We start from the raw sequence: 17,589 nt of genomic DNA, 5'->3' as shown, positions 1-17,589 counted from the left end.
ATGTTTATATTTATTCCCATTCTTTGGCTTTCTATGTATACTCTGTCAACGAGTTTTTGGAGATCCATAATGTTATCTGCAATTACCACGGTGTCATCTGCATATCGTAGGTTGTTAACAATCTTTCCATTTATTGTGATTCTCTCTGGACATTCTTCCAATGCTTTTTTAAAGATTACCTCTGCATATATGTTGAACAGGAGTGGTGAGAGCACACATCCTTGTCTCACTCCTCTTTTGATGTTAATATCACTGGTGGTAATGTTGTCTAATTGAACGGTAGCTGACTGATTCCAATATAGATTTGTTATTAGTCTTATGTCTTGTTCGTCTAGCCTTATTTGTTGAAGGATTTCTATTAAGTTGGTGTGTCTGACTTTGTCGAATGCTTTTTCAAAATCTCTGAAACACATAAAGACAGATTTCTGTTTTTCTATGCATTTTTGTATCAATATTTGGGTACAGAAAAGGGCCTCTCTAGTACCAAAACCATTCCGAAAGCCGAATTGTGTTTCACTTAGAGTTTCTTCACTTTTTCTATAAATGCGATTCTGAATTACTTTCAAAAATATTTTTAATGTTTGGCTCATTAGACTAATAAGTCTGAAGTCACCACAGGAATTCGCTTTGGGTTTCTTTGGGATAGTGATAAATGTAGATTTGAGCCAATCTGATGGAAATTCATCACTTTCATATATTTTATTAAATAGTTTTTCAAGAAGTTTGATGTTATCTGGTTCGATTAATTTTAAAAATTCTGTTTGCACACCATCTGGTCCACTGGCTTTTCCTGTTTTACTTGTTTGTATAGCATTCTCTATTTCGCATTTCATGATTGCTGGTCCTTGAATGTTATCTTTTATATTTATAGGCTTCTGTCTAGTATCATTGAAAAGTTCCGTTACATATTTTATCCAAACCTGTGCTTTATTCTCTTCTTCTAGAACTATTTTTCCATTTTCGTCTCTTAGAGACACTATTTGCTTTTTCCTCAGTTTTCCGGAAATTTCGTTGATTTTCTTATACAGATTGAAATTATCATGTTTCTTCTGAAGCAGTTCAATTTCAATACATAAATTTTTCATCCGATTTTCCTTGGCTTCTTTTATTTTTTTCTTGATGTTATGTGTTTCTGTATACCTGGCTAGGTCTTTGTTTTTGTACATTCTTCTTGTATCAATAAGAGAAAGAATCTCATCTGTCATCCATTCCTGTTGTTTTATATTATTCACATAACCTATTTCTTCAATACTTGTTGTTACGATGGCATTCTTTAAGCTATTCCAAAGAGATTCCACACTTTTATTTTCTTCTATGTTAATCTGTTGTAATCGCAGGTTAAGCTGTGTCTTGGCACTTTTATTTATGTTCGGGTCTTTCAGTTTTTCTACATCAATTTTCTTTTTCTTCTTTTGTGATTTTTTAGCTGATTTTAATCTAAGACGTACTTCTGCAACTATGGGATTGTGGTCTGATGAGATATCTGCTCCAGGATAAGTCTTTGCACTCTTTATACTACTGTGGAATCTTTTAAGTTAAGCTGTGTCTTGGCACTTTTATTTATGTTCGGGTCTTTCAGTTTTTCTACATCAATTTTCTTTTTCTTCTTTTGTGATTTTTTAGCTGATTTTAATCTAAGACGTACTTCTGCAACTATGGGATTGTGGTCTGATGAGATATCTGCTCCAGGATAAGTCTTTGCACTCTTTATACTACTGTGGAATCTTTTATTTATCAGTATATAATCAATTGGATTTCTGACAATATTATGTTGGTTATCTTGAGGCGATTTCCAAGTGTACAGTCTTCTGGGTGAAAGTTTAAACCAGGTATTTGCTATTGTTAGATCTTCTTCCTGACAGAATTGGACTAGGCGATCTCCTCTGTCATTTCTGGTGCCTAAGCCATGTTCGCCAACAATTTCCCCATCACCCCCTCTTCCCACTTTTGCATTGAAGTCACCCATCACTATGTTTATATCATGTTTCTTTGTTAAGTTTTTAATCTCTTTTAGGTGTTCATAAAACTCTTCAACATCATCTTCACTTTTGTCAGCTGTGGGTGCATAAGCTTGGATGATATTTATGTTAACGGGGTTTCCCTTAAGTTGTAACAGCATTATCCTTTCAGAAAATGGAATCCAATTTATTACTGATTTATTGATTTCTTCATCTACTATTACAGCTACACCATGTCGATGTTTGTTCTCATCATTTCCAGAGTAATACATTGTCATTATTATCTTGTTGACACTTTCCAGATCCTGGCCATCTTGTCTCGCAAATTCCCAAAATCCGGATGCCCAGCCTCTTCATTTCTCTTGTGGCATTTCTTAATTTGCCAGCTTCATAGAGTTCTGACATTCCAAGTTGCAATTTTAAAAGTGGACACCATTTTGAGCCCGGAGATTCTTCGCACCCCTGTCCCATTTAAGGGACGCCGGGAACTTGGGGCCAATTGTAAGGGTTTGCTCGCCATGGTGGTTGTTCTGGAGATAAGGTAGAGCAGTAGTTTCTCCATTTGCTTTCTGCTCAGCAGTATTACAGACGTACACAATATAATCATATTGCCATCTGCAAATCTCTGATCACAAGCTTTTCCGTCATCATTTGGCTTCAACCTTGTGTCAGTACTGACAATGCTGCTTCCCAATGTCAGGGGCGGTGGCCCCAGTAGGTACTTATTTAATCGTGGCACTACTCGCCATGTCACCGAGTTGTCATTGGGCTTTGTGAGGTTTTAAGTGAGACAGAATTGCCACTTCTGCTCCCCCACGCCCTGATAGCTCAGTCGCTGTTGGTCCACGGCTGCTTATTCGCCAGATTGCTCTGCTTATATCGCAGCTAACCTCCATATCTGAAGGCTGTTCCCCGATTCGCCACCTGGGGACGCACCCTGTAGTAGGTAGTATAGAGGTATAAGTATACTTATTATTATTATTATTATTATTATTATTACGGGAAACTCCAGGGAGTCATTAGACTCATCGAGGGAGGCCCCAAATCATTTTCATCACAACTATTCGACATTCATACAGTATCTATCATACCTCGCCTTAAACTCATTCACTGTCACAGCATCCACCACAGACTCAGGGAGCGCATTCCACTCATTCACTACTCTAAAAGTAAAGAACCCAGCTCTAACACCTTTACTAACCACACTTTTGCCCAGTTTCCATGGATGTCCCCTAGTCCTCCCACAACCAGCCCTGTTCTCAAAAATATCTTCTGAATTAATTTTATAGAAACCCTTCAGTAATTTGAATGTCTCAATCATATCTCCCCTCCTCCGCTTATCAACCAATTTTTGCAACCCACAAATCCTCAACCTGTTCTCATACGGTTCATTCCACAGACCTGCTATCATCTTGGTCACTCGCCTCTGGATCCTCTCCACCTCCTCCCCATCAAGAAGAAACCTAGGTGACCAAATCTGAGCACAGTAGTCGAGATGAGGTCTTATCAAGGCTCAATACAGAGGAACAATAACCTGCTTGTCTCTGCTTGACAACGTATTCTTCAGCAACCAAGTGATTTGATGAGCTGATTTGGCCACTTTTGCAATGTGTCCCCTAAATTTCAATTCCTTATCCACCAACACTCCTAAATCTCGTGCCTCATCAATTTCCTGGAGCACGGTTCCACCAATGCAGTAAACTGCCTCCCATCTTTTCACCCCAAAATGCATAACCTTACATTTTGCCACATTAAACTGACATCCATTCTCCCTAGCCCAGACCTCCAATCTATCCAAATCATCCTGCAAAATTTTGACGTCATCTGCATTCACTATTGCCCTACCCAACTTCGCATCATCCGCAAACAAATGAACTGTTCCTCTCAGATCCTTTCCTATATCATTTATGAACAAATTAAACAGCAGTGGTCCAAGAACAGATCCTTGTGGTACACCACTAGTCACAGGCCGTCTTGTGGACTCTACTCCTGAGTAAACCACTCTCTGATATCTCTCAGTCAACCACCCTCCTATCCATCTCACCAACCCTATGTCCATTCCCATATGCTGCAATTTACTGATTAGAATTCCATGTGGTATCCTATCAAAGGCCTTAGCAAGGTCCAGCAAAATCACTGTAAACCCATTACCCTTATCCAGTTCAGCCGTCACTGTGTTATAATACGTGAGCAAGTTACTGAGGCATGACCTACCCTTCACAAAACCATGCTGTCCCCGATACAGTATCCCATTTTCTTCTATCCAATCTTGTATTTTCCTCTTGACTATTTTCTCTAAGACCTTGATAATGATTCCTGTTATGCTGATTGGCCGGTAATTTTCAACAGCAGCCTTGGAACCACCTTTGTGCAGTGGAACTATTTTCCCCTCTTTCCACCCCCTTGGGACTGACCCAGTCCTGAGGCTCAAATTAAACATAATGGTCAAGGGCACTGACAATTCTTTGGCCGCTTCACGTACGACACGAGCTGGTATACCATCCAATCCCACAGATGTATTGACATTGAGGTTCTGTAATAGACTAGTTACCTCTACCTCATTCATCACAATTCCAGTATAAGCTGTTGGTTCCTCCATTTCCGCAAAGCCACCACCTGGATGATATACTCTTGCAAAGTGCTCGCTCAGTAATTCCACAACATCGACTGATTCAGTTACCTCCCTACCCTCAGCATTTTTTAAGATCATTCTACCATGAGCATTTTTCCTTTTACTTGCAACATATTGAAAAAACTGTTTGGGATTCTCTTTAGCCTGCATGGCCAATTTCCTTTCGTAATCTGCTTTTGCTTTTCTTACCACCCTTGTTACCATCCTGGCCTGAGCTTTATACTGTTCATGCACCTGATGGTCACCCTTCTCCTTAAATTCCCTCCACAATTGTTTCTTTTTTTGCAGCTCAAGCTTAATAGTGTTATTCATCCATTTAACCCCTACCTGATTGATTATTCGGACTCTTGGTATACAGTCAACCATTGCCTCCTGCAAACAGTTCTTGACCACCTCCCATGCACCATCAACATCCAGCCCTTGCAGTTTTACATGCCATGGCATTGAGCCAAGCACACACCTAAGCTTGTCATACTTACCAGCCCGGTAATTCCACATATACCCTGTCTTAATTGTAAATTCGACTCCTTTAGCCACCTCCCAAGTCATGACCTTATGGTCACTCTCACCAATTGGGGTACTTAATTCCTGTTACAAAATATTTAGCAGAATCTTAAATAACAAACTAATGAAATATTCTGAAAACTTTATTTTAGAAGTACAGAATGGGTTTAGAAAAGGATGATCATGTATAGACCCGGTCTTCTGCCTAAAATTAATAATAGAGAAAAGAAGAGAATACAATTTAGAAACACATATTACATTTCATTTATTGATTTTGAAAAAGCATTTGACAAAGTGAAAAGTAGCATTTTATTTAACATATTAAAAGAAAGACAAATACCAAAAATATCCTAAAAGCTATCAAAGTATATATATGAAAATAATCAAATACAAATGAGATTAAATCACGAGCTATCAAATACAAGAGAGATAAACCAAGAGGTCCGACAGGGATGTCCCCTCTCAGCAACTCTTTTTAATATTTACTTAAATGAAATAATAATAAAATGGAATAAAAATTTCCATCGAGGTATTAAACTTTCTCTTACTGTGACCTTAAACACTCTCCTTTTTGCCGATGACCAAATAATAATTACAAATTCTGAAGATAACTTACAGAAAGGTAATTTAAATGAGATAGCCAAAGATCATGGTATGATAATATCAACAGAAAAATCAAAAACTATGGTGTTTAAAGGACAAGATCCACTAACAACTAAAATAGTAATAATAAAAAGATCTTGATCATTTTCTGTCTACGAATGTCGTGAGAGTAAGAGTGACAGGAATTATGAACTATATAAAACGCAGGCCAAAAAAAAGTTACGAGTATTGTACGGAAAACTCAAGCAGAATATGAATATGACTAACGCAGACTAAACGCAGTTCAAAAGAATTTTATCGCTATGCCGCAAGTAAAAGAAAGAATGAATGTGGAAGAATTACTTTGCTGAATGCAGATGGTACGCTAGTGTCAGAAGCTGATCGGATTGTTCAACTGAGTACTCGCTTTCCTAATATCAACCAGGTGTATGTGACATGGTGCACAGTACTACTGCTACATTGGATGAAGAGTTAGTTGCATGAAAATGAGGTTGAAAAACTATTGCATGACGTGGATAAGAATTCGGCAGTAGGGACAGATGGAATATTAGCACGTATGCTAAAGAAATGTACAACCGAATTGGCTAGGTTTTTCACAGTAAACCTGGAGGTGACCGGTGTGGAGGGACATACCTACAATGCTGGCAGTCTCAAATCTATGCTGCTTATAATCATCCGAGCATTCCTCTGCTGACAACAGATCTGGACTCCATACTTGGTCCAAATGACTCCATAATAATAGCAGGAGACCTCAACTCAAAACACAAAGCTTGGTACATCTCTTCAATTAACACCAAAGGCCACACACTATTCAATTTTGCAATGCTCAACTCTGCTGTTGTGGCCGGTCCTATCGAGCCCACCCACTTCAGCCCTTCAGGTAGCTCGGATGTACTAGACATCGCCATCTTTAAAAATATAAGATACCAATTCAAATTGGAATCGGTTAATGAATGATCTTCTTACCACAGTCCCATTCCCATAGTGCTTAATCTAGGTTCATCAGATTAATTCTCTCCTCCACACACATTCATACCATGGGGCAAGTTAGCCAAGGTTCTTCCCGATCATATTGGTCTGGTGCCCAACATCAGTAAAAAGGAAGAGATAGACTCAGCTGTAAATAACCTAACTCTACAAATTCAGAACGCAATAGAATCAGTCAGGCAATCCAATGTCTTCGACCCAACCAACTATCCCAGAAGAAATCATGGAGCTAATCAGAGCAAAAAATAGAGCCAGAAAGAGATACCACAATACCAGAGCCCTACAAGACAAAACAGTATTAAACAACCTAAACAAACAAGTCCGTGAAACTCTTCAAAAAAACACACAAACCATCAATGGGAAACCAAACTGGCTAACATCAATACTGAAGATCATTCTCTCTGGAAATTCTTAAGCACGATCCGCATCAAAAAGCAACTCATACCCCCTATACAAACCAAGAAAGGGACGGTTCGCAAAGATGAAGAGAAAGCCGAACCACTAGTAGATAACCTTGAATCTCAGTGCAATCCATCTTATACAAATCTAAATATCAACCTTATATACAAGATTCACCGTCATGTTAGGACGACAGAACACTGTTTACTCTGAACATATCACTCCTACAACTCCGGCAGAAATGATAAATATCATCACACATCTAAACAGTAAACAAGCTCCAGGACCAGATGGCATAACTAATAGAATAGTAAAACTACTCCCAAGAAAGGCCATAGTCCATCTTGTCAACATTACAAATGCCATTTTTAGATTCCAGCATTTTCCTACAACATGGAAAACAGCCACTATCATGCCATTGAAGAAGCCAGGAAAAAATCCTCACCATCCCGAAAGCTACAGAGCCTGTTGTCCAGCCTCTGAAAGGTGACAGAGAAAGTGATCCTCTCAAGATTCCAAGCAGAAACAGATAAGTTAGGAATTTTGACTAATGAACAGTTTGGCTTCCGTAAGGCCCCTAGTACAGCTCAACAAGTACACCGGCTGGTACAAATCATTACTAAAGGATATAACTGGAAACTCAATACAGCTGCCATCTTCATCGACGCAGAGAAGGCGTTTGATAAAGTATTGCATCAAGGCCTTCTCTACAAACTGATAAAAATTTAACTTGCCAATGAAGCTAATAAAAATAATCCACTCTTACCTGAAAGACGGATATGTGCAGGTCAGGGTCGACGAAACGCAGGGTCTCAGCAGGCGTACCTCAGGGATCTCTTCTGGCCCCTCTCCTGTTTTCAAAGCGGACATACCTCTGAACCCGAGAGCAACATTCACTACATTATATGCAGATGATACTGCACTGATGGCAAGATCTCTGAGCCCAAAACTGGCAACTAGAAGACTTCAAACCAGCATAAACATTTTAGAAAAGTGGATGGTGGACTGGAGGATCCAAGTTAACCCCCAGAAAAGCTCAGCTATACTGTTTACTAGAAAGAAAATCCATAGCATGGAGGACATTTATTTATTAGGAGTAAAGATTCCATGGCAGACTGAAGTTAAATATCTTGGAGTGAATCTTGATAGTAAACTCCTATTCAGCAAACATATATGTTACATTACCTCGAAGACATCCAGAGTCTTAGCACAGCTCTACCCTACGATCAACCGACAAAGTAAACTGGACACACAAACAAAATTAACAATTTACAAGATGGTAATTCGACCGGTCATCACTTACGCATCCCCCGCATGGAGCCACACCTCGAATACGAATATTCTGAAACTTCATAGATTGCAGAATAAGTGCCTGAGGATGATTCTGGATGCCCCATGGTTTATTAGAAACACCCGGATCCATAGAGAAGTTAATATCCCTTATATCTTTTCCCTTCTCCTAGATTTAGCTGAGAAGTTCTTTACCAAGACAAGCAACAAGCTATAAATATAAAAGACCAAAGTCTATCTTAAGTTCAACTGAACACAGCAAATTTCACTGCTCTCAATGGGCGAGCATATAGCTCACAAACACTCCATTCAAAGTTCTTTCGTTATAGACAAAGGGGAATATGAAAAGCAATTTTGCTTCACCCATCTAGCCAGAAATGTTATTACAGAAAAGCCAATATCAGCATCACGGGCACCTAGAACAACCACCTCTGGTCTGCGGCCTTTGAAAGTTAAACTGACCATTTAAAAATCAGTGAAGATTATATACCTGAATACAAACGAAATACATCCCAAAAGTCAGTACCAGAAACGCGAGTGCCTAGAAACAAACACTTCTGACTTGCGGCCCTCAAAAACTAACTCGCCTATTTAAAGTCAGTGAAGCCTGTGTAACTCTCCCCCCCCCTCCCCCGGAAACAAATACGCACCCAAAACAAGCGAACAACATCACAAAGCGAATCAGAAACGAACACATGTAGAAAAGTCTCTAGTCTCCGGCCATCGAAAGCTAATTTGAGTCACCAACGTCACCGAAGCCGCAATATGCACAAAGCAAAACACATCACATTCCCCCCCCCCCCCCCATTCCACATACCAAACCACTGTAACTTGTGGTGCCAGAGTAGAAAGTTATGAATGACGGTGTCATTATACATCTTTTGCAATTTAAAATATAATTCCAGAATGCTTATTTTAGTTGAAATTTCAATATTAGACAGAGCCGTGATGCTTTATCTAATTAAATTTAACTGAATTAAAAACAACAACAAATTTGAATTTTTAAATCTCAGTTTTGAAGTTACAAGTGAGTTAACGCAGTCTGCTTTTCATTAAACAAATCAGTCATGGAAGATTAAATATTGGTGGTAGGTTGCGTATAGCGGAGTCTTTGGAGATGTCGTGTAATAATAATTTTATAGTTATACCCTGCCTTAAGACAGAGCGCATATTCCACGCTTATTAGTTATGGCCAATGCCATTATATAAAAATACGATACTACATTCGCTCATGCAAGCTTTTACCAACATGATGCTGTCGTGGATCAACCGATGCGTAATTTTCGTGAATTGTTTGTGTAGACATCATTGCTCGTTATATCAGTGTTTTGGTGTTTCACTGCGAATTACAAACTGTTCATAATAATAATAATAATAATAAACAATAATTTATTTATTAAATATATTATTTATATTTAATAAATTAAATAATTTATTAAATTAATAATAATTTATAATTATTTCATTTTATTGTTGTTAATAATAGTAGATCAGATTCAAAGTAAGGGTGCTGTTGCTTCCAGTAAAAAGAAGACGAATAAACTGAATATTAAGGTAAAAATGATTAAATTTAGTGACGATGTTATATCGAATACTGAGATAGGTCGCAGGTAGGGTAAACTTATGTTAGTTAACATAAGTGCTAATGCTAGTTAATACCACAGGTATCCGTAAACATGATACTTTTACGCCTCCGGAAGAACATCGGGACCACCCAGCAAAAATATTTTGTACTAACTTATGCAGGAAAAAGGTACTAGATCTGAAAAAAAAAAAAGTACTAAATTTTTATTTGCTTTCGTTTCACTCTGTTTAGGGCATTTTACGATATTACTACCTTATTATCATAGATGAACTCAATATAAAACCGCAAAATTAACACATGTACAACAAATATTATTATTACCCAAGATCCCATGGAGTCAAAGACTCATCTGGGAGGTATGAAAAAAAAAAATCATCAAAACTCACCTCACTGTAGTCATCTATGAGTCCAAGAGCTGCAGTTGTCAATCATCATAACAGAGTCCCAATTGTAACTCTAGCATTTCACATGTGTTAATTTACCATATAATTTTTAGTCTCATTTTAGTGTTTAAAAAATGTAACATTAAATTTTCAGTTATTTAATATGCTATTTACATATATACAGGGGTTCCCACCCACAAGAAAAACACTGAAAGTATTTATTCATTATTTTTATCAGATTTTGCTAAATTAATTAACTCTTCAGAAATAGTAAAATCTGTAGCTGATGAATGTTTCAATTTTTCTTTTGTTAAAAGGAGTCCATTCATCAAAGGAGTTTTTTGCGATTTCATTGTGTGAATCTACAGCCAATATTATTTTTAATAAGATAGTTACATTTAATGCGTCCACACTATCAGGAGAAATTGTTTTCAATGGAGTTGGAAGAGTATCCATAAGCCATAAAAGCAGATTGTTCGGCATCCAGGGCCGTTCCGTGGGTTTGCGTCGCCTGAGTGCAAAATGTTTATGCCCCCCTTCCATTAAAAATTAAAGGATCCCAAAGTATAATAAAATTGATTTGTAACATGTTACGAATCATTTTATCATACTGCACATTAAGAGGAATGTATATTAAAATAAAGAAAAAACACAAATAGTAAAAAAAAACTTATTTTTATATAATAAACAAACATACTCCTATAATCAGAGACGTCGTGAGGAATTTTGGCGCCTATGGCGAGGAAAAATAATTGCGCCGTTCTAAAAAAAAAAAACTTTAAAAATCTAAATTTTTGCACCTATGGCTGGGGCCACATTGGCCATAGCCTCACTACGCTTCTGCCTATAACATGGAACATGACAAGAAAAGAAGAGGAGACTCTCAGAATAACTCGGCATGCAATAGAACGTAGGATTTGTAACAACAGCAAAATGGAACATGTTAGAAACATGGAACTAAGAAAGAGATCAGGCATAAAAGATATGGTAACTGCAGTATATGAAAGCAAGATGAGATGGGCAGGTCTCATAGCCAGACTCAGGGATAACAGATGGACATATAGAATATTCAACTGGTAACAAGAATAAAGAGAAAACCAGGAAGACCACCTACAGGATGAAAAGATCCACTAGTGAAATCTATGGGTATAACATGGAAGAGAGAGGCTTAAGATCGAGATCGTTGGAGGCATCTTTGTGACCTGCACTCATGGAGAAATCCTGAGTGAAACACAGGTCCATCAAGAAGAAAACTCAAGAAACTCCTAGAGGGTTTGTTCGGTGTGCTGAGAGCAGTGATTAAAGTAAGTTGTGTTGAAGCTCGTACCATTTATTTAACTACCCAGCGACTCAGCCCCTCACTGAAATCTCTCACATTCGAAGGTGACAAATATGCACAAATAGTTCAGTGTATTATTGATTCCCTATTTTTTATGAACGTGTTCAATTATACTGTCCCTAAATTGTGCCGCCTGGGTTCATTGCACTCTTTGCACCCCAGTACGGAAGGGGCCTGCCTGCATCATATGCACATAATCTTAATTCTGCCTCTTTAATTTGTTTTTCCGACTGGTATTTGGAATTGGATTTAAATGATGACATCATATCTACTGTACTTCTTTTAGATTTTACATTCTGCTTGTGTTTTGGAGTGTTTGCATAATGAATCAATAGACATTTGCTACCATTAATGCTTATATCACGAAATTTACAATAAGCAGTGTGTCCTTTACTTTTATCTGAACTGATCTAGGATTTAAGAATGTAATCCTCCAACCATCTTCTTTGAATTTTTGTTTATATGATTTTTTCATCTTTTTAGATGAACCTTGTAAATCTGAATTTGAATCATAACTATTATCAATTTCTCTTTTATCTGAATTATCTGTGCCAGAAGTCGTTTCTTGTGAGTGGGAAGGGCTGGCATTGAGATCTTCACTTTCAATGGCTCGTTTATGTACTTTACTGACTGATGCACTACACATTTCTCCCTGAGATTTAGAATCAGATTTAAATTTAGAAAGTTTTTCTTGCCACTTGTCCATGTTTAAAAGGAAAATCTAAATAATAATATTTTCGATGAAGAATTAAACAAGTTATTTTAAAAAAATTAATAAAAACACTGGACTTTTTATAACGCGCGAGAAGTGTTTGAACAGCGAAAAATATATTTTCATTGGCTAATGCCAGTCGGATTGCGTGAATATGGGATTGGGGGGAGAAGACTAGCGAACAGTGAGAGGGATAGGAAAAAAAGAGAAATCATATTCTTGTGTCACTGAATGTGACATGGGGAGGTGGGAGAAGAGAAAAATATTAAACGCGTATGTCTAACTCTCATGTTGTTATTATTATTATTATTATTCGAAAGGAAAAAAGTACTAGATCTGTTGGTGAACGTGCTAGAACACTAAAAATTTATAAAAAGTACTAGATCCAGTATGAAAGTACTAGTGGCGGTCACCCTGCTTCAATTGGAAAACACTTGAGTTCGATTCTAGTTGTGATGAGAGGAATCTTTATATGGGCTTTTTCAATTGAAGGTGAGTTTCACCACAGTAAAGGGGTGTAGCATGATTCATAGCTCCATAACACAGCTTTCCAAGCATCTCCGAACCGCTGTACATGCTCATTGCACCACTAAAGATGATACTGCATGTTGGTTCAGGTAATGTGGGACTTGTATTTTGTGGTCCTACTATGGAAACTCGCAACATTTTTTTTTTTTTGAATGTTTTTGTGGAGATTCATGTTCTAGTTAATGCCTGGAACTCTGCATTGGATATGTCAACCGACGAATGGCAGTTTTTACATATCATCCTTCTTAGTGCCCTACAGTCACGTTTGGTGAGTTGTCCACTGCGGGTAGTATTTGCAATTGAGTTTCTTCACTATGCTTCCATCTCAGTATGATATCACTGATTGTTGACCTGGGATGGCCCAATTTGTCAACAATAGGCCTGCAACATGGCAACCTATCACAACGCTTCTTTCAAACTTTGTCAGTTCCTTCTCGCAGCAATTTCACCTAGACACAGTTGAACTGACTTGGGAGCATCATATTCCTCTAATTTATACTAGCTACAAACATGTGACTCGTTATATGGCACAATCCACCTTTCTCATGAGGGTGTCCATTGACTTCTTTCCAAGCAGTGTGGTTCCGTGTGGGATGCTATCAAATGCCTTTGCAAAGCCCAGCAGTATCACTGTATAGCCATTTCCTAAAGGAAATGGCTATACAGTAATTAGGCCTAGTGGCTCCGTAACAGGTCACTAGGCTTAATACCTGAAGAGAAGAAGAAGAATTATAAAAAGTGAACATGCCCTTCACAAAATTGTTGCATCTCATACAGTACATATATCTATTCACCTATTTCTGCCTTTCACCAACTTTCCAATACCTTAACTGCCACTCCTAAGATTGAGTGGTCTATAATTTATCTTGGAGTCTTCTTATGCAAAGGTAGATATTTTGTCATCTTTTTACACCTTGGATCTCAGCAGAGCCCAGATTTAAACAGCCTGATCACAGGCCTTGCCAATTCTCTTGCACATTCTCATAACATGAGGTCTAACATCTCCCTTTTAATTCCAAGATCATATATGCATTTAGACTCTTTCATATCTCTCTTTCAGCTTCTATTCATCTACCTTTACTTTCAGTGATAGGAGTTTTTGAACAGGTTTTTTTTTTTGGCTGAAAATCCATACCTTGTGAAATAAAACTTATTTTATTTCAATGCAATAATTCTCATTAGTAGAGCCTCCATAGCTCAGTCAGCATAGATGAAGCCTTTTGGTCGGAAAGAACCTGGGTTCGATTCTTATCAGTGGCGTGAGGAATTTTTATCTAGTCTCTTTTAACTAAGGTGAGTTAGCTGGTCTCAAATTGAGGTAGGATTTTTTTCACCTGGAAACTCGAGTTTTTGTCCCCCCCCCAGAACAGGCAAACCAGCCCTTGAACACATGTAGCTACAGACATAGGATACACACTGGGAGGCATAGGGCTAACCACCTTATCTTCGATGCAGTAGCGGTTAAATGAATAGAAAATCCTCGATGCCACAAGGTAAAAGTAGAGGAGGGAAGAAATAAGAAAAAATTCTCATTAGTTATAGTACAATTCCAGTATATAATATCCCAAAGATACATTTTAGTATGTTTTTTTTATTTTGTATTATGTTTGGCACTAGGGCCATCGCCAGATTAAATAACACCCTGAGGCAAACAATTAAATATCATCCCTGATGGATTATAAGACAAAAATATAAGAAAATCTCCAATTGCTATTTTGTTTTTATCACAAGAGAAACATTGATTAACCGATTACATAATAATATTAATTAAATGTTTTCTCTACAGGGATATCGCACAATAAAACTGTTTATATGCTCTTCTAAATTTAAATTATAAGCTATGTCTGCCTTTATCAATATAGTTGCTAGACCAACCAATTTTTCTTGGGTGATTGCTGTTTGCAATAATTTTTAATTGGTTTAAGCTTGGAAAAACTTCTTTCCGCACTGCTACGCTAACAGGAATTGTTAGTGTAGCGACTTCACCTATCGCAATATGGCTGAACGAGCACCCTTATTAAGCCGCGCCGTGAGGCAGGCTGCCTCTGTGCTACATCCTGTCGATGGTACTGTTTGGCACATACGATTGTTTTAAAAAAAGATTGCATCTCCCTTTATTAATATGATTTGTTTTTAATTCTTTATGCAAGCAGGCCTACTGACTACATTGAATTTAGGTTATTTTCTGTTTAATACTGGTAGATTATTTTTTACTCTGTTTATTGAGATAGTTATTTTATTTTCTTGGGTGGATGTAGGACTTTCTACCAATGGAAATCAATTCTTTACCATTAGAGAAACTTCAACTTTATACACAATTTACAGTCACAAGACTATTACTACTACTATCATTAGATCTTTATGGAGTTAAAAGACTCATTAGGAGATTCCCAGTGTCATACACAAAGCTCATTGACCGATGCCTTAAATTCATTCATCATTTCCTTACTTGTCACACTCTCAAGCAGTGCATTCCATTTTAACCACCCCAATTAACAAGTTTTGTAATTTTTTTAAACAGTTTTGTCATAATATTTCTTAACTGAAAGAAATGTATTAGAGAGCATTACAATCTATCTATCTATCTATCTATCTATATATATATATATATGTGATATTCATGTAGTCTGTATATTTACATCTGTATATTACATGGATATTTATTTAATGCAATTATGTTTTCTTTCAGAAGGGCGGTAATATCTTAAGTTTTTGTAGTGAAACTCTGAAAATTAATGGTACTGTCCCAATTGTTGCTTCTACATTACTCACATATTCAAATACCACATTAACATCTGTGATGACTACAACAACTGGCCAGCATACCTTGGCTTTTGTAGGAACAGATAACGGCTACTTGAAAGAGGTAACATATTGTTTTATTCATTACTAGATATTGTAATCATGCTAAGCACACTATGATTATATACAGTAGTAATACACAAATTTAGTACTTATTTGTTATTTATGATTTTTTTTATCTTTATTAAGATAAAATAGCTTGTATTTCATATAAATAGCTTTGCAACTGATTGTGTATATTGCATCAGTTGCTTTAATTGTAAGAACTCTTTTGCCCATCTGTTTTTTCAGTTCATTTCAGTTTAATTTCATTGTCATATATCTTGCATATTCAGTTTATTACATCCCCAGTCATTTATAGAATTCATTACTTTGTTAGTGAGTCACTGCTTGTTCCAGCTTTTATAAAGTAGTAGGGAGATATTGTGAGACAGTCATGACTAAAGCAACATTAAGTTTAAGTGTGTTCTTGTTGATTTGCCTATTTTGTGAGATGAGAAATTCAGTTTTCCAGAAGAAAAAAAATCCTACTATCTTCATACGAGACTAGTTAACTAATCTTCAATTGAAGAGCTCTTATAAAGATTCTTTATGTCATAGATGAGTTTCAAATCCAGGTCTTTCTAACCAAAGGTATTGTTGAAATTGATGAGGCCAACAGCATTTGAGTGTAATATGATGGTTCATTTCAGTCTATTTATAATTGGATTTGTCTAGCTGTCGTGTTAATGCACACCATTGTATACCTCTTTCCACCCCCTTGGGTCAGTCCCAAGGGGGTGGAAAGAATGGAAAATAGTTCCACTGCACAAAGGTGGTTCCAAGGCTGCTGTTGAAAATTACCGGCCAATCAGCATAACAGGAATCATTTTGACAGGATACCACATGGAATTCTAATCAGTAAATTGCAGCATATGGGAATGGACATAGGGTTGGTGAGATGGATAGGAGGGTGGTTGACGGAGAGATATCAGAGAGTGGTTTACTCAGGAGTAGAGTCCACAAGACGGCCTGTGACTAGTGGTGTACCACAAGGATCTGTTCTTGGACCACTGCTGTTTAATTTGTTCATAAATGATATAGGAAAGGATCTGAGAGGAACAGTTCATTTGTTTGCGGATGATGCGAAGTTGGGTAGGGCAATAGTGAATGCAGATGACGTCAAAATTTTGCAGGATGATTTGGATAGATTGGAGGTCTGGGCTAGGGAGAATGGATGTCAATTTAATGTGGCAAAATGTAAGGTTATGCATTTTGGGGTGAAAAGATGGGAGGCAGTTTACTGCATTGGTGGAACCGTGCTCCAGGAAATTGATGAGGCACGAGATTTAGGAGTGTTGGTGGATAAGGAATTGAAATTTAGGGGACACATTGCAAAAGTGGCCAAATCAGCTCATCAAATCACTTGGTTGCTGAAGAATACGTTGACAAGCAGAGACAAGCAGGTTATTGTTCCTCTGTATCGAGCCTTGATAAGACCTCATCTCGACTACTGTGCTCAGATTTGGTCACCTAGGTTTCTTCTTGATGGGGAGGAGGTGGAGAGGATCCAGAGGCGAGTGACCAAGATGATAGCAGGTCTGTGGAATGAACCGTATGAGAACAGGTTGAGGATTTGTGGGTTGCAAAAATTGGTTGATAAGCGGAGGAGGGGAGATATGATTGAGACATTCAAATTACTGAAGGGTTTCTATAAAATTAATTCAGAAGATATTTTTGAGAACAGGGCTGGTTGTGGGAGGACTAGGGGACATCCATGGAAACTGGGCAAAAGTGTGGTTAGTAAAGGTGTTAGAGCTGGGTTCTTTACTTTTAGAGTAGTGAATGAGTGGAATGCGCTCCCTGAGTCTGTGGTGGATGCTGTGAC

At 37.6% G+C, this 17,589-nt stretch overlaps 1 protein-coding gene across 1 annotated transcript in view; it reads left to right on the top strand.

The window, feature by feature from the left end:
- LOC150109208 (plexin-B-like) overlaps positions 1-17,589 on the top strand; it is a 792,153-nt gene that overhangs the window by 242,597 nt on the left and 531,967 nt on the right. Inside the window, exon 6 of the mRNA XM_090406262.1 lies at positions 15,610-15,786. Within this exon, the coding sequence (XP_090262388.1) occupies positions 15,610-15,786 (177 nt within the window). The remainder of the gene's footprint in view (positions 1-15,609; positions 15,787-17,589) is intronic.

This window comes from Typopeltis vanoorti, chromosome 2, assembly GCF_054136105.1.
Source record: "Typopeltis vanoorti isolate ZY-2024b chromosome 2, IOZ_Tvanoo_1.0, whole genome shotgun sequence".
NCBI lineage: Eukaryota > Metazoa > Arthropoda > Arachnida > Uropygi > Thelyphonidae > Typopeltis > Typopeltis vanoorti.
This window is presented reverse-complemented; position numbering and strand designations above follow the sequence as displayed.